Source organism: Calypte anna, chromosome 10 (assembly GCF_003957555.1).
Source record: "Calypte anna isolate BGI_N300 chromosome 10, bCalAnn1_v1.p, whole genome shotgun sequence".
NCBI classification, from domain to species: domain Eukaryota; kingdom Metazoa; phylum Chordata; class Aves; order Apodiformes; family Trochilidae; genus Calypte; species Calypte anna.
Window position 1 is genome coordinate 14,279,783 of NC_044256.1, and position 15,164 is coordinate 14,294,946.

General features: G+C 44.9%; 1 protein-coding gene across 6 annotated transcripts in view; it reads left to right on the top strand.

Moving 5' to 3' along the window:
* NTRK3 (neurotrophic receptor tyrosine kinase 3) overlaps positions 1–15,164 on the top strand; it is a 204,930-nt gene that overhangs the window by 134,634 nt on the left and 55,132 nt on the right. For 2 of the 6 annotated variants that reach the window (XM_030456762.1, XM_030456761.1), the window contains one exon: positions 2,375–2,864. The exons of the other annotated variants lie outside the window; for them this stretch is intronic. In XM_030456762.1, coding sequence (XP_030312622.1) covers positions 2,375–2,493 — 119 coding nt within the window. In that variant the 3' untranslated portion in view covers positions 2,494–2,864. Of the gene's footprint in view, positions 1–2,374; positions 2,865–15,164 lie in introns of those variants that run through there. 6 annotated transcript variants of the gene reach the window in all.

The window sequence follows — 15,164 nt, forward strand, 5'->3', positions numbered from 1 at the left end:
GCAGAGAATAGCACTGAAAACAAAGAGCAAAGCCCTCGGCCTCCCCAGCCTGGAGTCTCAGATGTCCCTTTGCTGAGCCTATGTGTCCCTGGTGGGGTTTTGGGTCTGTTGGATGTGGTCTGGCAGAAGTGGAATTGCTTTAAATTAGCAGAGCTAAGAACTGCAAAGAAAATGAAGCAGACAGGAGTGCTCCTTGGAGATACTTGGTATTGTTGTGTATAGACTTTCCCAGCTATCCTTTGGTGGCTATAAAATATATTTATATTACAGAGACCAAAACACGATAAATAGCGATGTTCAGGGATGCCACGTTTATTTGTCTCCCAGTGACTGATAAGAAATGGATATAGTTTACATACATTTTTCCAAGTATCAGCACTTTAAGCTCTGCTTTGGCCCTGAGAGTCGAGCTGGGCTCTTTCTCACCACTGATGATACTTTAGCACTTGGAATTTCCCTATGAATTTTGTTTATGACACGTGAACTGAAGCTGAGCCTGGCCTACTCTCCCATGGGGATCAGGTCTTTGGGGCCACTGAGAATAGCAGATAGTTTTCCCCCAAACGGATTTAAACAGTTCCAAACCAAACAGGCAGGTTTGTCTGCATCCTCATGTTTATCAAAAGAGGCATGCGTTTCATGAGCAGACAGAATAAGATAGTGCAGGGAAGAAATGAAAATAGATAAAAAGAAAAAAAAATAGAAGAAAAAGGGGGGAAAAAGAATCTGGCTGATGTATTTTCAAGATAAGAAAATTTCTGTTTGTAGCTTAGAGGAGAGCACCTTTCAGTTCACAAGGGCATCCAAGATGCTCCAGACTGCTCGAGACTTGGGCTAATTTACCTGATGTATTGATAATCCTGTGGCAGTATGAGGAGAAGGAGTATTTTCCAGATCTTAGAGCAACAGTGTAGCCAATCCATCCTAATAACATTCTTGGGAAACCCTTTTGGGCCTATGAGAAGCTGAGACATTAAAACAATCCTCAGGATCCTGCCATGCATGTCTTGGTTATGTCAACTTGGTGGATCTGTATTGGGGATTTTGGGAAGCTGGTGTAGAGGCCTTTTATGTCCACATTTGCTCTGAGCTAAGAGCAACGTCACTGCAATCTTAGCAGCTGCCTTCCATGACCTATGCTTATCCCTGCAATCTTTCTCCATTTCACTGGGACAGCCTCAGTTGTAGAAATGCAGACACAAATGGGTGTCTGAGAAAGTATGGTACAAAATGAGGAGCTGACACCTGAAGACAAGTGCATGTCCTTAGCTGCAAATAATGTGACAGGAATTATCACAGAATAAAGGGGTTCACGTCAGGAAGAAAGGGCAATCTAGGCTAAACATCAGGATGTGTCCTAACAGTGAACCAGAAAGTGCTCTCCTTCAGTCAGACCTTGAGGAGAGGGTTGTGGGACTGGATGTCTCAGCAGGATTCCCTCCTGGAGCTCCCATCCAGTGCTCCACTACAGGTTTGCTCTCTCCTTCCAGAGATCTGTTCTCTGACAAGTTCTGAATATTTGCATTTATTTAGCTTCAGAGAATAATGTTCAGTTACAGTAATTAATAGCTAATCATTTTTATATTAGATACAGGCTAGTAGTTATTAGCATTACTGGGGCATTTTACAGATAAGGTTAATACAGCCCTTGGAAATGTCCTGTTATCCCAGTAAGTTCATTGGGACTGAAGGAAGGAGCATGTCTATGTTTTCTCTTCCACTTAGTTTTCCTTTTCATTTGGCCAATATTTCTGGCAAATCAGAAATATTTCGTCTAGTAAAATGGCTTTGAAAAAAGGTGGGGTTGTTAAAGGAGAAGATGCTTCTAGCATTCAGGAGTCAGTGTAGGAGGGACAGCTGGAGCTAAGGAAGTCTATGGGGTTATGAGAGTCCAGGTCTCCCCAGCCCAGCAACAGCACACCTTGGCTTCAGAAATGTTAAGCCAGACTAAATAAATCCTGAGAGAAAAGTAGACATAGGAAGATTTCTCTATTTTCCTCACTCCCTCCCCAGGTGAAAGATGGACTAGGCAGGAATTAGGACTTTTCCATCCCTGGTCAGTGGGAACCTCTGGAAGCTGTTCCCTGTTGTACATCCAGACTGTTTGCATGCCCCTTGTCCTTGGAGCACTTGTGCCTGCACGCACCACACGAAAAGCTTGCCTGTTCTTTATGGTAGAGTGAGGTTACCCTGCCTGGAGAGGGTGTTTTGGCTTTAATTTAATGGCAGCCGTTTGCTGGTTATTCATTTGGTTCTTTTTTAATAATTACATGTGTGTCAATATCTCTCTCTTTTTTTCTAGTTTTGCTCTTTTTTGTTTTTTCGTTTACTTTATTTTGCTTTTTTCTTTTTTCTGTTTTTTTTCCCCCTTTAGGTTTCAGAGAAATTATGTTGAATCCAATAAGCCTCCCTGGACATTCCAAACCTCTTAACCAAGGCATTTATGTTGAGGATGTCAGTGTTTATTTCAGCAAAGGACGTCATGGCTTTTAAAAACTCCTTAAAAGTCCCTGTTCTGATGTCAAGTTTATAGGCTGTGCCCTCAAAATGGTGGGAAGCAGTAAGCGTGGTCTGTATGGATTGAGGTCTCCTCCTAATAGGACTCTACAGCCCTGCCTGTACACACCTTAAAGCCAACCGAAACTGTGGTTTTCTGTCACCAGATAACAGGGTTGTTCTTTTCCTCCAATGGTCGCTGTGTTCGTTAAATATTCCTGCAAGGCACAACAGCAGCAATGAGAGCAAATAAAGAGAATTAAAACCCAATTGAAAGGAGTCATCCTAATAACAGAGTTAATAATTGTACTTTTGCTTTAAAATAAAAACACAAAACAAAACAAAACCAACCAAGCCAACCAAACTGACATCTTTAGTCATGTCCTCCCTGCTTGGAGTTTTCCTTGTAAGCTTGTGTCTTCGCAACACCCAGTGAATGCCACCATCACCTCTTACGTGGCAGCACCATGGGAGGTCTCCCAGAGAGAGATGAGCCTGGAAGAAACTAAAGCAGAATGAAGACTTTTGGTAAGAACAAAGGCAGCCCCGCTCCCAGTTCTTGCACAGAAAATAATGTTGGAAGGAATAATAATGGAAAGAAAAGGAAAAAAAAAAAAAAGAAAAGAAAAGAAAAAGATTTTTCTTCTCTTGACAGGAAGAGAATGTGGTTATCTTTGAAGTGCACATATTCTAGGAGGCTTTTTTGTTTGTGTGTCTGTGTGTGTTAGAGCGGCTTGTTGGATCTGACTATATCATTGTTGTCCTCTGGTCTCTCCCTGCTGCTTGAATGATGAGCTTTATCTGAGGCGTTGCCTGGACTTCCTGCATGGATGGAGAATCCATAGCTCAGGAGGCTCCGTGTCCTTGACAGGACTAGAGCAGGAAGCAAAGTGGAAAAGCATATCAGATGCACACAGGTCCCAGTTGCTGGGCCTTTTCCAGCCCCCTTTAGCTCTCCCCTGTATTCCCACCCAGCTAGCGATTGATTGTAACCCAGTCACATACCCAGAACCATCAGCTCGAGGCGGACTGACTAAAGGGGAGGAAGAATAAGTATTCTGTTGCTTCTTCTCTGGCATAAACAGGAGTATTGATCCTGGTCTCTGGCCGATATTCGTATTCTCTCCCCCTCTCTCATCCCACTTTTGTCTTACTTCATCCAAAACCTCTCAGATGGAAAAGTAAACCCTTTGATCCTGTCCTCAAGAGAAGCCAGCTGCCCTTGTGGCAACTTGCAGGGCTTTCCTTGGACTCTGGACATCACGTGTACGGGAAATGCAGGTTTGCTCACGCATGTCTGTCATAACCAATAAGCAAGGTAGATTTTTCTCTAGAGGAAAAAAAAACCTTCCAAAAGTTTCAGGTGTGGCCAGATCCTTTTTTGAGAGGAGTATTGAACCAGGAGCTTGCTTACCAGCCACTCAGCTCTGCTTGCCTTCTCGGTGGCCCAAGATGATGATATCTCACCAGGGATGTCTCTCAATCACCAGCCCTGAAGGGTCACTGCCACTGGAAAGAGTCATAGTCCCCCATCATCAGAACTGGGTAGAAGCCTCAGAATGGGATGTTCTTCTTCATCCTACCTTTACGAGTGACCTGCATGAACCACCCTGGAGGTTGCCGGGAGGTTTTATTATCAGTTTTCCCATGGGGTGTCCTTGGGAATATTCCATTCTCTTGCTTCTTCTCCTGGTTCACTCACATAAAAAGGTAAAGTGCAATAGAAGAGTACAGGAGAAACGGCAGCAGATTGCTCTAAGTTAACAGACATGCCTTAAGGGGGCATCTGTCTTAGGCTGAGGAGGCCTGGCTCAGGTTGGATGGCTTCAGAAACCATGACCAAAACTCCCAACAATGTTTCCTGCCCACATCGGAGCTGGAAATGCAAGAGATGCACTGCCGGAGAGGACCTGCGGCCATGTGTTGTTGACACCTCAATTCTGCAGATTCAAAGAGGGAGGAGGAGCTTCACCAAGGGTGTGAATCACTGGGTGCTTGTCTGAACTGAGTTTCCCCATCTCCTGGAAGTCACCCACCTGACCTGGGGATGTCTTGTCTGTCTGAACTGTCTCCTCTCCCTAGCACTGTTCAGGGGACTCTGCTCTCAACTGTGTGTATCACTCGTAGAGATACAGCCGTGGGCCTGGACCAGAAGCCTATATCCAAACACCCTAGCAGAGGAAGGGTTGAATTTTACAGCTCAGGTCCATCTCTGCTTAGAAGACAACCTCTGGACCGTACAGCATAATTTAAAGCAGTTCTCCCCACTGTGATCGATGTCTCAATTTGTTTAACACCAATTAAAGTCTCTGGTTCCTCACTGCTGAAAACAAAAACCAGTCATGGCCGTTTGCAATTGGTGGCTTTAAGTAGCAAGTCTAAGGATGTTTTGTTATTTTTTTTTAATTTTATTTTATTTTTAATTATTGTAAATCATTACCTCATTTTATGTCAATGAGACTCCTCCATCTTTGAGCATTCTTATCTTGCCATAACTATCATCCTGTGCTAATGGGAAATGGGACGGTCCCTTTTCACAGAGACTATAGGGGTGTTCAATGTCTAGTTTCTTAATAAACACTTTATTTTCTAACGAAACAGCTGCATCAGGTCTCTTCTTTGAAGACAAAATAAATAAACATTCCGAATGACACATCCTATAGTCCACTTCTTCCTGAGATTGTCCATGTGTGGGGAGTCTGGTTTGTTTGCTTCTTCAGTGGGGGTGCAGAGGGTGGGATTTACAGTTGTAACGTGAATGTTGCTCAGGTGTAGCCCTTGCTTCTGTCACTTTCATCAGGCACAAGGACCTTTTCTTGCCTGAGAGCTTAGCTGCTGCTGATCTCTGTTGATAACCTGTTGTTTTTTGTAGCTCTGCATGGTCATATTCTCAGGGATAAGGTAGTGCTGCTGGGAAATGGTGTCACGATTTGCCAAGACAAGTTTCTAAGTTTCTTAATGGGAGGAATTTTATTAGGAGCCTTACCTCTCGGGGAGCTTGACACTGAAAGATTGTTCTAGCTGCAGTGCTCTTGTTTCAAACCATGCTGTTGTTGCAGGTGTCTCTGCTTGCCTGTGCAAATTGCTCTCCTGTTGGGTGTTGGACTGTTGGCCCTTCATCAGAGACAATTAGCCTCCTATTAAGCTAGTGAGGATGTGTGTGATGTAGTGGTGGTGGGGTACCAGCGAGTGCTGCCCTCAGTTTACGCATTAGGAGTTCACGTAAGGATGGTTGGTTACTCCAGGAGGAGAAAGGAGCCACACTGCAGCTTGTGGGGGTCTCAGCATGTTGTAATGGCTCTGTCTCAGTATCTTTAAAGGGAGATGTTATTTACGTGACCTAAAGCTGTTGTGCCAGCCTGCAGGTGACTGTGGGCATAAGGCTGGGGGTGTGTTTGAGCTGAAATTGGTGGATGGTGCTGGAACCCTCTTTGAAAACCTGGTGAGAGTTTAGATGAGCAAAATAGAAACATGTTTTCCAGTATCCTTCTGTTCCTATAACTTCCTGGCATGTCTTTCAAACAAATGTCTCCAAATGATGCTATGAGTGAATTTCTGCATGCTATTCCCTTCTAATGAGTATGCTGCTAGAACTGATTGAGGGCTGCAGCTCACAGGATCCTTTCCAGGCACATCTGTGATCCTTGAGACAAATGATTGTCTCCTGACATATAACCTTACACTCTGGATGGGCAACTGGGCTGCATTGGATTTCATCTCTATTTCCCTTTCCTTTCTGAGGTGTGGGAAACAAGCACAGGTGCTGGAAGCTCTGCATTTTCCTCCACTTTATTCCAAGGTCTGTTGTCAGGTTTCACAGCCCAGACACTTTGCAAGCAGGGGTTTGATGAGCTAATCACTCAGGCTGCTGGTGTGGTCAGTCTTAGTTCATTTTTCTTTGCATTTCGGGGCAACTCATTCCTTACATGTGAGTTCCCACAATGGTTTTGATGCTTCCAGTTCCCAAGGAGCTAGCTTGGGAACTATGCCCATGGGGTCTGACATAGATTGGAGAGGGGTTGGGCACTTGTTTCTCTTTGTGCTTGCTTCTTGGTTGACTCTGTTGCCTGAACTACCCATATGAAGGCCCTGTGCTCTTTGAGGCAACTGGACCTTGAGTTGCTGCTGCTTCCCTGCTTTCCCCTGCATCACTGGTTTCAAATTAATCTTGAGCTGTGTACAGAGCTTGTTAGAGAGGGAGCTTTGTAGTTCTGGTTTGGGAGGGTGCAGGCAGTGGTATGTATCAGCTCCTCCTGAGAATCACAACCCTGCCTTCTTGGCTCTTGTATGGTGTGGAGCCTGCATGTGAACAAGCAAAGAAAGTTGTGTTTCCTTGTATTTTGACTCTAAAAAGATGGAGTTACATTTCTTTTAGTTCATGCCTGGAGTGAGTGTGATGGGTGCATTATGATTCTGGCATGAAACCTCTTTGCATGATGGAAATGTGGCCTGATGGGAGCTTAGGACTGGACTTGCCACTGGTGTTTGTTGTGTGTGATGTTGTAGGTCACAGCTGGGGTATCCTGAGTCTCTAGAGGTGCTTATCCAAGTTGTACAGGATGTCTTGATGGTTTTACTGCTCTCTTGTTTATTTAGATGTGCTTTTCCAGAGACAGCCCTTCTCAAGAAGCTGGAGCTTCTTTGAAGGTGGGAGATTTCTCTGGCACCATGTCTTTGGCCTGTCCAGCCTGTGTCTGTGACCAGGGTGGTGGGGCAAAAGTCCCAGGAGCTGTGGACAGTCAGAGAAAGGTGCTTCTGCTTTTTCAGAAAGCTGCAGAAGCTCTTCTGCTCTAATTTGTACCCAGCACAAGCTACAGATTCTCAGGGTTAAGCCCTGTCATTAGCAGAGGATAAAGAGGCCTCGACACAATGACAGAGCTAAAAACCACAGGTTTGGAGTAGCAGCAGAAAGAGAACATGCAGGAAATCAATGCCAGGTGTCTTCATTTTTGCTAAATGTTTTGAAGTACTTCTGGTGTGGTTTATGCAATGAGCCAAAGAGGCCTCATTAGCTGTGTATTTACCAGGACTGGCAGACCCTGATCAACTGACAGAAAAAATTAACAAGCAGTGGGAATGCACATAGAGTGTGTCAGGAGACCAGCACACACCGAGTTGGAAAAGGTGCTTTACTTGGTGAAGTGATGAATCTTCCTCTGCTGTTGTGGTGCATTCTGCTTTGCTTGCATCTTTTGTGGTTTCTCTGATGTTCCCCTCACACTGTCCTCATGACAGATAAGGTCCTTGGTGGTGCCAGCACATAGTTTGATGTTGCAGAGCATCAGTGGCAGGCTCCATCTCTGGTGTCCTGAGCTTCTTGTGCCACAGGAGTGCACTGCAGGCTCTAGGACATCCTACCCCATGTACACACCACAGGGGACCACACAGATACTGCTTTGCCTTGACGCCTAAAAAACACCATAAGAAACCCTATGTTTAAAACAAGTTAATTTGTCTAATGGGGCTTTCTTTGTCTTTATTGTAAACTGACATGCAAGAAAGACACAGGTGGCTTAGGGGTGCAGATCCAGCACCTTTCTGCTTCTGCTGGGAGCTCGCTTTGGTTGTGTCAGCTTCTGACATCCTTCTTCAGTTCTGAATTTCAGCTCCTTGAATGCATCATTGGAGTTTTAGAGGTCATTTTTCTGTCTTCCTTATTGGTGTTTGGTAACTAGTTTCCAGAGATGTGGTGTCTTACTGCAATCAGTACAGAAAATCAACAAGAGTGTGTTAACAGCACTGAGATGGAGTTCAGTCTTTGAGTCTGTCAAGTTAAGAACTAAAATAAATCTCAACCCATGCTCCCAGCCCCAGTAAAAAATGTGGGATGATTTCCTCTCTAAGTGAAGCTGGCGGTCTTTCCAGCCTTAAAGCAAGAGTGCAAGAATGAGACTATTATATTTGAACTTTAATATAAATTTTCAACTTGTGAGTGTAACTCTGACTAATCAGCAGGAATATAAATTTTGATTGTGCTTTGCAAAGCAACGATTCGTTCCAAGCCCTGGTTAAATGATTTGCTCTGCTGTTAGTGAGTCATTTGTGACCTGTGCCCAATTCTTGCAGATGAGTTGACTTTTTGTAAGGATTTGCCTGTGATTTCAGACTATTTGGTCTTTTTCTGCCGAGGCTTGCTTCAAATATTCATGTTGTGTGACTGGCTGACTGGTGCTGCTTTTGCTCTCAGGTTGAGCGAGTGAATGCTTCAGATGTGCAGCCAGCAATCTAATATGCAGAGATGCTCTTCAGTAATCTGTAATTTGGGTTTGTGCTTAACACCCTTGTTTCTGTTTCATATCTTGGGACTGGTACCACCCCATCAGGTCTCTTACAGTCAAGACAAACTGCTGTCCCCCAAGCTTCAGGAGTAGAGCTTGTTTTTGGAGCAAGTAGCCTTCATGGCTCCAGCCTGAATTTTAGGAGAAGCCTGTGTGTGTGGGTCTCCATCCATTGGTTGCAGTGCAGCCACTGCTGGAGGTCATCCTCTTTTCTGAGAAGTCAGAAAGAGCCAGACCAGAGTTGCATTAAGCTCAGTAAACTGGCAAGATGTCTGAATAAGTTAATCATGGCCAGGTCATCATTATCTTAAGTGAGTCAGAGATGTGCCCGGGATGTTTATTATGATAATGGGGAGATAGATACTTGCAGTCCATAAACTAGAGGGCTGAGGTGATGGTATGTAATGCAACATTTGGTACACGAGAGGAGCTCATGGTCTTGCAAATTGATGTTCTACATGTGCCCAGAGCCTGGTCCTGTGGGTATTCAGCTTCTGATACCAATAGCAGGTACATAAGGTGCCATCATGATAATGTAGTATGCACATTTCAACCATCACCAAGGTGAGCTCATCTTGCCAGGTCAAAGAGTTTGTATTTCTGCTTAGATTTTCTCATGGGGCCTTGTTACCTGGTAATTTAAGGGATATTCTGTCTCAAAAGAGTATTTTGGGTTTGCTGCATCAGTACCAAGCAATACACAGGGATGACAGGAGCAGCTGTGCACAGTCACTTCTTGCTTGGTAGTGCCTGATTCAGCCCCGCCGGAGGCTGCTGAAGGTGGCTGCAGGCTTGTTTTGTGTTTCCTGAACCACATTTGTTCATCAAGTGGTGCCAGAGGGGGTTGCAAGTTTAAGAGTGTTTAAGCTCCAGTCATATGCTCAGTGCTGCTAGAACAACTCCAGAGGTACACGTCCCCCAAAGCCATCACATCTCACAGTGCTCAGACGTTGCAAGCGACTGAGAAAGGACCCGCTTAAAGACAGGTAAGTGGCATTTTTTTCTCTCCTTCCAGGGATCTATTGTGTGTAATATGCCAAATTCAGACCTCTAGCAGGAATTATTTTGATGGATCTGCTCTAAATGCATAAAAAGGATAACTGACTGCATCAGACAGTATCAGTGAGAATCTGTCAGCCCCTGCTCAGGAACTAGCAAGGCTCTTCTGGAAGTGCTGCAGCTCTGGCACCATGTGAAAGATGAAAATCAGAAGAGCCAAGTATTGCTGGAGACTGAGGTTAACCCCCACCATCACTCCTCTTTGACAACCCAGGCCAGGGCTGGCAGATGGAGTGCCAACAGGTTTGGTAGAAGTGTGGGAGGTGCTTGGCATGACTCTTGGTTCCTTTAGAAAGATGGGGGGCTGCTTGGGGTAGCTCTAGTCTCTCATTTTTGTGGGCAACAAGCAAAAAAAAGGCTCAGATGTGCCTTACCTCTTCTGTCTGGTGCCAGCAGAGCATGGATTTCAGATGGATTGCCTCTTTTGCAGCCACATGAAACACTTGGCACTCAATCTCAACAGAAGATCTGTAGCCACGGCTTCAGAAGAAGGCAGCAAATTCTCAACAGTGCATCTTGGATGAAAATGCTGTCCTGCGACTGGACTGAAAGTTCAGTTTAATCCTGTTAACCTCAGAGGGGACTCCTGGGAGTTGGGTACTATTCTTTTTAGGGCCTTAAGCTCCTCTGCATGACTGTAATGCATGAAGCATCTAATCTTGTGCCAGATTGCCTTCCCTGGATTCAGTGGTGCTGGCCTGAACCTCAAAGAAAATGGGCAGTTTGGTATCAATAGCAGACTTACAAGAGAAAGAGAATATTCTTGCCAAAACCCAGAGTCACCCTTAGGAAATAAAGAAGATGCTTGAGCATAAAAGATTTCATCAGGTACACTACTCAAATGGGTAAGGACTGACATTTTCCCTTCTGAGGAAGAAGATCTCTAAGATTCCAAGGAGAAAGGAAATGTGGTGCTCAGGAGCTGTAGACACAGCATAGACTGGAACTTGGATCTCCACTGAAAGCAAATCAGCTGCACAGAGTTGGGTGATCCTTTGAAGGGATGGTTCAGCCTTTTGGGGCATGTCTGTGCCACTGGTTTATGGCACCATGAAGCTCAGGTTTGCTGCTACCTGGGATGTTGGTCTGCCAGCATGGGGAGGGAAGCAGCCCATAGCTTGCTGGACACAAGCCATGGAGGATTTTGCTGCCAAGCCTTCCCTGTCTGAGACCTCTCCCTCTCTTGCTCTGAGCTTCCTTCTGACTAAAGATGGATTTTCACGGGCTTGGAGATTTCACCAGATCTTATCCAGGCCTGTGCTTAAGTTCTTGCCAAAGGAGGAGGCTGTCTCTTCAGTTGGGAAGGATGTTACTTTGACAAAACATCCTCGGAATTACCTGAAAAGATGTTCTTGCCTGGAAAAGTAAGTAGATGTTTGCTGTTCACAGTTGGAGGGCTGTGTGTATGTTTGTGTTTATATGCACAGTAGGAATGAAATATTGATGGTGGAAAGGTGGTGTTGGATTTCCAAGGGAAGAAACAATCATTAAATGTGATCTGCTGCCCTTGGCAGATCTGGAAGTCGGGATGGTAAAGTCTTCAGTAGATAAGGCAGTGACATGCAGGTAAGTTTTTGCTGCATCTTCCTCATCTGTAATTGTGCATAAATTATTTAAATCCCTCACAGTGCCTGGTGGTATTTGTACACTCTGGCTGCCAAGAGTGAATGAGAAGAGCCTGGCTCTTAGCTGGTCCTGGGCATGATTAAAGAAGCCAATTCTTCAGCCCCTCAACAGCAAGCACATCTCTGTGTCACAGAGACTGAGCTGGGGTACTCTGCAGAGCTCAGCTTCAAACTGAGAATAGCTTCTGGATCTGGAAAGAAGCAGGGAGCCACAAGGATCCTTCCCCAAGGGACATTCCAGCCCAAGTGCAGGCAGCACACATGCTGCTCCTTGCTCCCTCACAACACCCTGAAAAAAGACTCTTTGTTCTAGGAGATATAGATTATATATATTTTAAGGCTCCATGAATCATTCATAGCCCAAAGATGAAACCAAGCATCAGAACTAAGGAAAAGTCGAGGGTATGAGGCAAGGAACCTTCCATTATTTATTGTACTAAATTTGACCTGGTAGCACCTTCTCTTCATGATTCTGCCTTGCTTTGGGAAGCTCTCCTTTCTCCTAAAAATCTGAAATACTCTCTAACTTTCACCAGATAATTTTAGCAAGAACCTAATCAGCTGCTTGCCTTGCTTTGCATCTTGATGTCTGTCTTTTAAAGGAGTAAAGGCTATGTCCTAGTGAGACTGTGAGAGCACAGCAGAGCTGCTGGGACTGACACAGGCAGCTTGGCTTGGCTGGAGGAGTCTTAGGTATTCTCTGGGGTTGAGCAGGGTTGAAGGGTTGTCATTGGGTCTGGCAAACAGCTGCAGGGGAAATGTAATTGAATGGTTTGTAAAGAGAGGCTGGCTGCTTTCTGACTGAGCCTGGCACTTCCAGGCTTGTGCCAGCTTTGAATAAGAGCTCCTGCTTGTTTGTGGTCACTTGGTGGTCAGCATGAAATGAGTTTGTGGATGTCAGACTGGCTCATGGCATCCAAATGTCCACAGCACACAAAATGTCTGTGATTCTGGGACAGGGGATGATGCTGATCAAGAGCATGGCTGCATGGCATTGGTTTGGGGTCTTCTGACCTCTTGGCAAAAGGAAATATTCAGTGTAAGTAGCCTGAATAGCACCAGAACTCAGCCAAAAAAGCAAAAACACTTGTGGAAGAGAGGTTGGTTGGTTTTACTTTGTGGCTTGTTTGCTTGTTTTATTTTGTAATTTAAAAGAAGGGCTGAAGTTGAGCTTTCATTTTATAGAATCCTACTTTCCTTTCTTAGTTCTGTTGTATTGCTGTAAAAATCGAGGGCCTGACTATCTTGATTAAATAGCAAAATGTTGTACCACAGCAGCAGGAAACTATCATGTTGCTCTGTTAATGCCTTTTTAATTACTCTGACCAATTCATTGGCAAGAATAATAATATTATTGCTAAGGGCTGGAGACACCTTCCCTCTCCATTGCCCCAGGGCTTGTAAGAGGCTGCTTTGGCAACAAGGTGAGATAAAGAGAACTTCATTTATTTGCTGCTCTTCATTTGTGTCAGCACAAGAGCTTATGAGGCCACAGTCTAACCTGGGAATTTACTATGATCCAAGCTGAAAACAAATCCACTTCCACCCCTGCTCTCCTTCAAAGATTATTTTTCACTCTGAACATTTCAGGGCACTGCTTTGCCAAACAGCAGTGACAACAGGAGGGGAGAGGGAAGCCACTGGTGGGGTGGGGATGGCAGATGCCCATAGGGGTAGCATCCAAATCCCCAGGCAGGTTCTACCATCAGAGCTGGCAGCAGATAGTTTGCAGCAAACAAGCACCATGACACCCAAGAAAGCTGCTGCAAAAACTGGGAGAGAAATTGTTTGAAAACATGCTGTTTCTATTTATTTTTTAATAGAGAAACTTTTCAGGCCCCTTTTTAATTCATAATAAGGAGCAAACTTGAAAAGAAGGAGAGGGCAAATGAAGACAGTGAGACTTGCTAACTTCCTTTAAAGTTGGAAGGTCACCTTTAAAAATGGATGAATGCAGCATTTGGAGGAAGCTCCAAGGCAGCAGACCTGGTGTTCAGCACTAGAATTGTAGGCAGAACAAAGATGAAAAGAAAAATCTAGTTGGGATCTAGGCATAACTGCAGAGCTGCAAGTGCCCGTGGTGGATTTGAGTGGAGGAGGTGTTCAAGGGAGCTTCTCTGCCTGGTTTCTGAAAGCTGGTGGTGTGCGTGGGGATGTGCTGGGGAGAGTTCAGGGGGTACTGGAATAGCCAGCTGGACTGCATGGGAGTGTGTGGATTGGTGATGGCATTGTGGGTGTAAGCTGGAATTTGGGATAAAACTGAGGCACTGGGTGCCTGTTCCTCATTCAGAGATACTGCGTAACCTTAGAGATGTCTTCACCTGCTCTGGTTGTGTTTGTGCTGACTTTTCCTTTTCCTGGGACCGCTCAAGGAGTGAAGAAAAGGTGATCACAGCATAATCCTTAGACAGAAAGCTTTTTGGTTTATGATTTGGGTGGTTTCCTGGCTCTTGCTACTGTGGTTGACTCCATGAGCTGGTGAAAGTTGAGGTAGCACCCATGTTGTATATGAGTGTATTCCTCTTTCCATACTCCATCTAAACTGACATTCTGGAAGCTCAGACACTGCTGAATTCTTGATTCTGCTCAGTCACCTGGTTCCAGTTTCAGGTATTTCCTCCCCAGAATACCCAAAAGAAGAATGCAAGGAAAGAAGCCTAATATTTCAGAAGGTAAACCCTCCCTGTGTTTGACATGGTGCTTTCTTCCTGATGCTCCCAGTGCATTCCCTTCCCACCTTTCCTTGGAAATCACCAGATGCAGCCTGGGAGCTGTCAGGTCATGGAGTGAGGATGTGAAAACCTCTTCCCCTTTTCTCACCATATCAGGCATCTCCTCAGGGAGCTTTGTACACTCACCATTCCAGCAGGTTCCAGGTTTGGAGCCCAGATAATTAACCCAGGTAAGTACAGGGAGATGCATTTCCCCCCATCCCCTTCCACTTGAGGCTGAGGGGTGAGGTTGCTCCTCTGAAACTGTTGTGTAGTGAGTTGGGAGGACAGGATGGCAAAGAAGAATGGACTCCTATGAATCTGCAGTTAGTCTGTACAGCTTTGGAATCTTCTGAGAAATGCTGTCTACAGTGTCTTATCCCACTGCCTTGCTTCCCTTTTTCTGTACCTGTCCTTCTGGAAGGTTTTTAGAGCACTTTTGCAGTCAGTGATCAGTCAGACTTGCTGTGGCTAAGGCTGTGGCTGGGAGGCCCTTTTCAGGAAGGGAAACTGAGGCAAGTGGGGAACTTGAACTGATGTTTCTTAAGGGTTCATCAAAGAACTGAACTGATTTCATGTTTGAGCACTTGCCTGTCTTTCAAAATGAGCCAAGGCATGGGGGCATCAGGCACATACTATTTATGGCTTATTAAGTGGTTTAACAAACCCAGCTAATTACAATTGTATGTAAGGATTTTGTAGCTTATGAAAGCAGTCCCTGTTTGTTTGTGTCAGTGCTTTAATACATTAATACACCAATTAAACCTCAAGGTGTGTGTGTGCTCACACAGCTTAATGTACAGGCAGGCACTCTGGTGTCTTTCACGTCAGCTGGAGCTTCTCTGTATGTTTCAGCTCATTTTAAAGAGATGTTTGAGGCTTTAGACTCAACCTTGTCACCACAGGGACATTCATCTTCTACATAAAAACATGGTTCAACTCCCCCAAATTAAGCTGTTTTCACAAGACTCTGGCAGACAGGGGCACTCTCTGTC